The sequence below is a fragment of the Dermacentor andersoni genome, chromosome 4 (genome assembly GCF_023375885.2).
Source record: "Dermacentor andersoni chromosome 4, qqDerAnde1_hic_scaffold, whole genome shotgun sequence".
NCBI classification, from domain to species: domain Eukaryota; kingdom Metazoa; phylum Arthropoda; class Arachnida; order Ixodida; family Ixodidae; genus Dermacentor; species Dermacentor andersoni.
Window position 1 is genome coordinate 107404854 of NC_092817.1, and position 9387 is coordinate 107414240.

The 9387-nt window shown below is 49.4% G+C and overlaps 1 protein-coding gene across 1 annotated transcript in view; it reads left to right on the top strand.

Moving 5' to 3' along the window:
* Positions 1 to 1034: 1034 nt before the first annotated feature.
* The window catches only part of LOC140217242 (acid-sensing ion channel 3-like), a 25983-nt gene continuing 17630 nt past the window's right edge, over positions 1035 to 9387 (top strand). Inside the window, exons 1-2 of the mRNA XM_072287633.1 lie at positions 1035 to 1057; positions 5736 to 6084. Of these exons, the coding sequence (XP_072143734.1) occupies positions 1035 to 1057; positions 5736 to 6084 (372 nt within the window). The remainder of the gene's footprint in view (positions 1058 to 5735; positions 6085 to 9387) is intronic.

The window sequence follows — 9387 nt, forward strand, 5'->3', positions numbered from 1 at the left end:
AACCACGGTCCTTTCTTGCATGCGAGGCGGATGCTCTACCTTTACGCCATCGCTGCAGTCCCCGTGGTACTTAGGCAATGTAAAATAGAGAAAACGACGGAACGTATTAAATCAACGTAGCTGGCGGTAGCGCCTGCTGAGCCCGGCCCAGCTCTCACATGTCATTAAATTCGTGGCGCCGCCGCATGAAGGTGCCCCCGGTCCTAACTCATCGCGCGCCTGGTATCCGCCCGATCACCCGGCGGATCGGTACCGACCGGCAGATCGGCTGATGGAGTGCAAGCGACGGGAGTGGTCACGTGTTTGCCAGAATATCGGAGAGAGAGAGAGAGAGAGAGAGAGAGAGAGAGAGAGAGAGAGAGAGAGAGAGAGAGAGAGAGAGAAAAGAGATGAGAAATGCAGTATCCAGTTTGCTACCCTGCACTGGGGAAGGGGGAAGGAGAGACAGAAACATCTTTTTAAGAAATCATTCATGAACACACACACACAAACACGCACGCACGCACACACACACACGCACACACACACACACACACACACACGCACACACACACACGCACACACGCGCGCGCGCACACACACACACACACACACACACACACACACACACACACACACACACACACACACACACACACACGCGCGCGCGCGCGCACATAGGAACGCAGGAACGCAGGAGCGTCACAGTCATTCAAGCAGGTCGCTTGACCGTAGAAACCTCAGTAGCGCCTTCACCGCCTTCTGGTATGAAGGTCGCTTCAGCCGGCACTCCAAGATTGTGTGCTCAGAAAACGGCCGGTCATCGAGGCGTGCCAACGCCGTCACGAGCGACTGTCTCTGGGAGCTGTAGCGAGGACAACGACAGAGGATATGTTCGATTGTTTCCTTGCAGCCGCAACTACCACAGTTAGCACTGTCAGTCATTCCGATGTGGCAAGCAGGCGCATTTGTGAAAGACACTCCTAGCCATAGTAGGCTGTAGAGAACAGTGGTCTCGATTCGGGATAGCCCAGATGGAATGCGTAGTTGGAGGGATGGTTCCAGGCGGTGCAGTCGAGTGTGTCAGAAAGCTAGCGTGTTCCACATGAATCGCGTGGCATCACGCGCTAGTATGCGAAGCTTTGCTGCTGCGTCAGTTCTTGATAGGAGGATGGGTTCCTTCACGGCACCTTCGTGGGCCCTCCTAGGCCCAGTATACCGGACACGCTAAAACGCTAATGATCGTAAGAACAACAACAACAAAAATATTATACTCTGCATTGCAATCAAACGACAGCTCGGTGGGTAAAACTTTTGCACGCTTCTACCCGCCATAAGGTACTCATACGGTCGTGCCTCAACGTACGGAGAACTCGAATAACGGGCAATTTGCGGGTCCGAACTTATGGAGTGCATTATACGAGAGTATTAGTCTGACCGCAAATCTGCTACAGTTTACGGCGTACCGGAATACCAGAGCCATTGACGCAGCAACAGCGCTGGTAGCGCTACGTTATGAGACTTTAACGACTTGTTATAAGCAGTGCTGCCATTTTAGCGATCTTGTCGCTAGACCTAGCGACAAAATTTTATGTTTAGCGACCGGTGATACGTTAACGACATGACAGAACAATTGGCGACATTTTAATGACTTAGAACCCAAGTTAGAAAAGTTACTTTAGAAATGACGTTCTAGGACGCATGTCATAATTAAAAAAATAAACAACTTGTATTAAGCTGTCGAATGAGCGGTCGGAAACGCATGTTTTCTTTTTCAGAAAAAAGAACCGATTTTAATGGAGCTTAACGCTGCATGTTCTGCAACTTCACTGTATAAGTTCAACTGGTGAACGTTGGTAAGTTTAACAGTATGAACTAATTGCAGCAGAGTGTATGTTGAGATTTAGGAGGTTGTAGGCGCCGAATCAGACTCTAATAAAGATTAAATTTGAAGTGGCTGGGCTCGTTCCTGTGGTTCTGAACGTGTCGCTCTCGTTTCTCACTCCTTTCGGACAAATCAACACACCATGAAGCTTCCAGGTGAATTAAGGGGCAGAAAAGTAATTTGACCTCACATGGCCGGTCTGGAGCACGTGGGGTTGTTTGGAACAGGAGATATGCGCGCCGGACCTATATACCGTTGAGCTCCATAAAGATCACGCAGTTGTCATCGCCACGTTAACGGCATGCAACCAGGCGCGTGTTAAAGAATGTTCTCCTTTCACAAACGCCGAGAATTATAACATTTGCAGGGAAGTAGCCCAAGTGCCTTAATTTTCGTGCTAATAAAATCAGGTTATTCATGTTTATTTAATTGTCCCGGATTTCTAACCTTACAATCTGAAGGTAAAAGCGATATTTCAGCTCGCTTCATGCGTTGTTATGCAGATAATGGTAAATTAAAAGTGTTATACACCCTGACGTTATATATACTGTTTATATATCACATGCATGGACATTAGACAAATATGAAACGCTTCGGTCGATGATTTACGCCCCGTCAGCCTAAGTTATTGTTTTCCAAAATGCTTACTTTATTTAAAATTCATTCAACAGATTATGCGACCTTGATACAAGATTTAGCGGAAATTTAGCGACTTGTCTGTTTCAGTGTAGCGACATGTGCCAAAAAATGGCAACACTGGAACTTAGAAACTATTCTATGCTGAGTTACAAATTGTTATCATAGAAGGGGCAGTGAAAGTCCACCATGTGCTAATCAGTATTGCTTTTGCATCAGCAAAGGCAGAACAGATGATCTTCTTAACACGTGCTCTAGGTTACGTCAGCGTCCCAAGGTGGTGGTACCACCGCTGCAGCGCACGTGTTTGTCCGGTGTTCAAAGTGTTTTATGCTTACAGACAGGCTAAAACTGATATACGACGCCGCAAACTTCCACTAAAACTCGACAAGGAAGCCGGCACGCAAGCCGGTACATAGGTTGTTCTTCGTCTCCCTTTTACTGCTTGTTCTTCCCGCGGCAATACGGGAACTCGTTGCCCGGACAGAGCAAAAGTGAGCAATGCCTTCAGGTGGCCACGTATATCTTACTTGCGATGGCACGCTATAGTGATTGCACTGCCTCATTAAGCCTCGTATCTGAAGCCTCTTGTGTCTCATATGTGCCTCCAAAATTCGCGATCACGCAAACATCTTTCTTGAGAGAGAGAATTGTATACGTATTTTTTGTACTGGTTCGTGTCATCTTTTCAGAAGTATATTGTATGTAATCATGCAAAGAAAGACCAACAAATACACTAATGTGTGCACCAAGATCTTAGAGGTTGTAGGAGTCTTTCGCCGAGTACATCCTAGGTGACGCCGCATTACCACATAGCAGCAAATACAGATGATTCACCAACGCATGCCGCAGTATTTGCGCATTGCTAGCGCGAGTTTCTCAACGTGCTTTTGCCGCTGCAATCTATGAACGAAAGTCAACGGCACGGTGTGCAAGAGACTCACTTGAGTTTGCTATCGGAAATCCTTTTAGTCGAAGTTTTACACGAAGAGCCGCTAGGCGTTTAAGTATCGCTAATCGTCGGAATGAGCGGAACTTGACTACCCTACAAACACCTATACTGTGCTCCTGGAGCCTTAATTCAAGCGTTAAACATGCCTTCGCCGGGAGGGTGAAATCCTCTAAAGTTTTCATGCTCTGTATAGCGTCAATATGTTCACCCGACGTGCATTTCCAGTCTTTCATATTAATTTTATTTGTCGGCTTCACGACGTACGTGATGTCGATAGTTGCAAAAACAGTGCCTGTAATGCGCGCCTTCCTCCAAGTTTGGAACTTTCGGTATTTGTCTCACAGTCTCGAAGTTTGAACGATGGAAATAAGTAGAAAAAGGAATGTCGCTTTACTTAGACGTGTCGACGTGGGCGTGGGCGAACTAGCTGCCTTTTGGAGGCGGACCCAAGCAGTTTGGATCGACCGAATTAATTATGCAAACTAAAAAGCATAAATACAAAAATCTGCTCCCGAATTTAAGCTGCCGGCTGACTGCGGTCTCCTGCACGGTAGTTTTGAAATCTTTCATAAAACATTTATATCCGGCGCGAACAAAAGCTCTAGTCCTTGTTTGTATACTTATAGCTGCCCCTCGTCGAGCCATTCTGCAGTTTCTTTTTTCACATATCGCTAGAGCACAGTGACACCGACGCCCTTCTGTCCAGGCGTGGTCGACAGCTCTGAATGTTTAGACGCGCAGAAAGGGGAGCTTGGGAAAACCTGAGTGTGCGCGAGTCGAAGCGGCCCCCTTTCCCAGAGATGCGTGCGGTGGTCTGTAAAAACACGGGAAACTTGTGCCCGGCGCTTGTTAGCTTTCCATCTTCTCGTGCGGCGCAGTTATCGCCTGCTGTGTGACTTGGCTCGTGCAAACGACTGGCGTCTGTTTCTCACGCGCTTAGCATCCTTCACGTGATGCTCATGGCCGTTGCAGACGAGTCCCGATAACGGCTTTCGAGAAACAATGTAAGTGTAATCCCTTTCAGGTGTGCGACGGAGGCACGTCTTATCTGGGTTTTGTTTCGGCGTCATAGAGAACACGAAGGGGGATGGAGGAGGGGGGTCAGAAACGCTGCGCCCACATGTACAGTACGACAGCAAACGTAGGCACATGTTGGCTTTCCATCTTCTCGTGCCGCCCAGTTAGCGCCTGCCGTGGGACTTGGCTTGTGTAAACGACCGACGTCTGTTTCTCTAAGTCGTCGGTCTCGTTCTCTGCAGGCCCGCCGCTCTTCTTCCCCAGGCGAAAAAAATTTAAAAGTTAGTTAAGCAATCTTTGTTAATTATCCAGCTTGGCCGATCAAAAAAAAAAATACCATGAAGTGCTACATATGGCTCTGAACAATTGTGCGGCAATTCGACATGCGTAGCACCTATGTTTCTTTTTTAAATACTTGACCCAAGTTAGTTGAAACCCTGCATAGTTAGCACTGTATATTACGCGAAAATCCGTCGTAGTCGGTGGTATGAGCGAATTATGGTACCAAAAATGGCCGACGGTGCAAACAGTAAAAACAGGCCAATAGATGCTCGGATTGACATCAAATTTCTCAGGGAGGTTCCTGCCAACAAAGTAAATTAATGGCTTTGAAAAGAAAATTTGGTAAATTTCGATCTGGGTGGCAATCGAACCCGGACCTCCGGGTTACGAGTGCAGGCTTCCCCGACGCCACGGCGGTTCCAATTGTGGTCGACCAACGGTGAGCCTATAGTGCGTGCGTCATTGCAGAAGTCACGCCGCAGCCATCTGGCTGACTAAAGGTGCGGCCTAGTTCGTGCGACATTGGGCACGTGACAGCGCATGCAGCCAATGGGGAGGAGGTGGCGCCACGTCATGAGTGTATAAAATGGGTGTGTAAAATAAAAGCAGTGATGTCCGATTGAACGTCGCTGAGCGGTCCTTCCGGTTATGAACTCCTCCCGGGCAAGCAAGCGCGTTTTGATTCGTCCTTATCGAGGCGCAGTTAGAACGTAGGCGAGAGCTCGCGCGAACAAAGGACTTGTGAAAAGAAACATTTGACCAAAGGGACTATAATGCTTTCGCATTTCCACACGTAAGCAGTCTTGGGCGTCTCTGCAGAATATTTATTTATTTATTTATTTATTTATTTATTTACCCACATCACTGCACTGTTGATCACTCCAAAGGGCGCAAATATCTTTTACAGTGAATCCACTGATAAGCCTGAGCGTTCGTCTGGTATATAGACCGCCTGTCCCTCTCGCGTTGCGCCCTTCGTCCTAGGTTTCGCGACCTGGTGGCCGAATCCGGAGGCCCCGGCTGTGACGTGCTGTGCGGCAGGCGAGGCGGCCTGCTGCGCAAGCTGTGCTGGCTGGTGGTCGTCACCCTGCTGGTGGGTCAGTGCGCCCACGAGTGCCTGATGGTGTTCAGCGAGTACGCCGGCTTCCCCGTGGCCACGAGCTACAGCTCCGAGCAGGGCCTCGCCGTGGCCTTCCCGGCCGTCACCGTCTGCAACGCCAACCCGCTGCGGAGGTCCCGTCTCTGCGCGGCGCAGGCCTCGCTTCGCGGAAGCAAGGGCGCGCCCGTTAAGGTCTTGGAACGAAACTGCGCTGACAACAGCACTTACGACGACGTGAGTGGGCAGGAATTTAATTCGTGGTGGCGAAACGCGCAAAACGCCTGTGTACTCCGGGTGGTTTTTTTTGCCGTCGTTGTGAAGTTCTGTATAAAATCCACGTGCGATAAGATCTTATCGCGTCCCACGCGCCGTATCCTGTGGGTGAGAGGGAAGGCACGCGAAGGCGAGCCAAGAAGGATGGTGGCGCGCCGAGGTCATATGATCAATTTCGAACGAAAGGTGGGGGGCGCATCTTTTCTACAGTCGGATACTACTCAAGTCTGCAGTGAAGCCCCGCCCACGCCCTCATAACCGCCAGACACTTCCTCCCCGAGGCTGCAAATAGTTCGTAATTCAAACTTTCCCTGTTACCTAAATAAGGCGGTAACCAGAAAAATAAAATTATAAGCGCGTAATTTTGTACCTCTTCACTAATCTTTTCCAGCAGAACGGTAAAAGCCTGATTCTTTGTTAAACTGAAATAAAACGCTTGCTTCGCTGCAACCATTTATTGCCAAGTTTCACTTCAGTTGGCTTTTGAGTGTCACGAGTAAAACGGGGTCAGCAGTGAAATGAACTGTACCGCGGACGTTTGAAGAGTGAAATGGTCGGACTCCATACGCTTTGTCCATGTCTGCTGCACACCTCATCGCTTCCGCCGATGAAAAGACCCTTCAAGAACAGCAGACGCTCCGGAGAGGTCAAGTACGACGCCATTTTGAAAACGTCGCATGAAGACATGCATGACGACGATGTTGTTTGCTTCAGTGACTGGCAGGCGGAGTAACACAACCCCGCGCGGTCCATGTGCCTTGGTTGCCAACTGCTGTTTTTCTTAAGTTGCATCCTACCGCAGCCTGGCGGTATAATTCTGCACAGGCTGTCCGCTCGGCGGCTGAGCACATACGCGGCCCGCGCGCCTTACATTGGGGATAATCTGCGGCCAGTGCAAAGACGAGGGCTAGCTGAGGTGGCTGGTGGCCTCACGTGCTCTGTTGTCCGGCGCGGCTAGTGTTTGGAGATCGCGTAGTCCCGAATTTCGGAGACGCGCGTGGAAGCGAGAGGCAGCACGAAGCGGTCGCTCCCGTCTTGCCTGCGCTCTCTCATCGCGCCAGCTTTGTGACGACGAGTGTTCGCGGACGTCCGGTGATATCTGCTCCTGTTGGCTTCTGCGCGCGTGAGACGTACCACGCTTGTTAACCTAGTTAGTAAGCAATTGCTTGCTACAATTTATGCTGTAAATAAAACTACTAGGCTTACTTCGTGTAGTGTAATATTTCGATATCGCTATCAATGCTGTACCTCTCGGGCGAAATTGCGACTTATTATTATTATTATTATTTATTCCTTCTCAACCAGAATACGGCCATCGCGGCTGGGAATCGAACCCGGTACTTCGTTTTCAGCAGGAGAACATAATATATTCACTGAGCCACGTAAAGAACGCAAGTGGCTTGGCGTACGCTAATGAAACATCAACGCACCTCCAAAATAGCGCCGATGAAACCACAGCGAACAGCCCAATAGGGAAATGAAAGGAGCTCAGTTGCATCCTTTTGCTATTCATTTTTATTTTCTATGTACAGCACACAGACATGAACTACGAAAGTAGTTAGGTGTTATTGTTAAAGGGTGCGCCATAATTACTGTCGCACACTTTGTGCGCTACAACTCCGTTCATTTCACAACTTCCTTCGGTTAGAGGGTACTTCAACCGAATTTCGTGGCGTCTATCAAGGAAACATGTTTCCTTTATCCTCACCCACGTTAAGATATTTAGTCTGCGACGTGTGATCCATGTGCCGTGTTCGGAATTGACGTCCGGCTGTCACATATTCGTCGTTTTGTTGTCCTATTGTGGTCGATGGACATCACCGCCATCATCGTGGCCGACGGTCGAAGCGAGCGCGAATGATTTCCCTGGACTGATTGAGGTCCACTCGTGAATGATCGCATGAGCGAGAAATGAATATTGTACAAGACGCGAGCCTCAGTATAACAGTGCTTCTATACTTGAAACCCTGGCGTGCCACACCTAGACATGTATACTGAGCTTGTATGCTGAGATTGGGCTTGCAGGCGCGTGCAGGTGAGTACCGTATAAAGCAAGTGTCCTACAAAGTACTTTTCTCTTTTCCCGATTGCAGTGGGCCCTCTGGAGAAAACGACGCCATCAGAAGTCCTGTGCGAAGGACCATTATTTTGCAGGCTGTCGACCATCGCGTTTCTTTCTGTGTCGAACTGCGGGCTTGGCCAAATGAAACATTCGATGTCGCCGATAGCACCACAGAAGGAACAGAGCGGGGAAGCACATCGTTCAGTCTTGAATAACCAAGCCGGGGTGTACGTTGTCGGGGTGTCAGTTCTGAATAACAGTTCTGAATAACCCCGGCTTGAATAACCAAGCCGGGGTGTCAGTTCTGATGCGTTGCAACAGCGTTGCTTCTTCGCGAGCAAGGTCATGGGTCACACAGGCTTAGAGTGAAGTCTTGTGGATTGCCCTAAAGTGAATGCGGATTGCATCCTTAGGGTTCTGAAAGATGTTTGGCGCTCTCACTTTTGGGACGCATGTAAGCGCTAAGGCGTGCAAGAGCGTAAACTTTCTCATTTCCTTCAATTCCCATGCGGGACGGGATTTACTAAAAGTTTACGTTAAATCCCTTGCTCATTAGATTTTTAATCAGTGCCAGAGATTGCCTTGTAACCTTCTCTCGAGGTAGACCACGGTGTAATCGTTGTAACGCTGACTTTGAGTCCGTCAGCACCACGACGTCTCGTGCAGAATAGGCGCGCGGTTATTGCAAAGCCGCTGTAATTGCGGTGCTTTCTACTGCTTAAGACGAAACTACGCGATCCAGCCGGCCAGACCATGACACATCGAGGGAGGATTTGCAGAACGCCGCTGCCTGGCTGTCGGTTTGTACGCACACCGACCCGTATGTGTACATTAGTAGGTGGCTTTGAAACGCTGTACTCAAATGGCCCAGCACAAGAAACTTTGCTTCGGCAGTTGAAATGGTGCGTTTCGCCGGTAGGTGGGGTACACTGAGGCTTCAGGTGACGTCCGAAGAGGACCATAGCTGGTCGAGGCTGCTCCGTTTAGGCCCTTCCGATCTTAAAAATCAGAAAGTCTTCAGCGCCGCATGGAAATGGGAGCGAGTTCTTGCTCTTGGCCGCCGGAGAAGCGCCGTGCCTGCGGAGTCTGGCGCAGCCTTAATAGCTGCGTCAGCGAGGCCTGAGATGCCAAAAGGCGGAGTGGAAGAGATTCTGCTTCATTACTAACCTTCTTGTTCAAAGCTGCCTGGGGAACTCACGTCG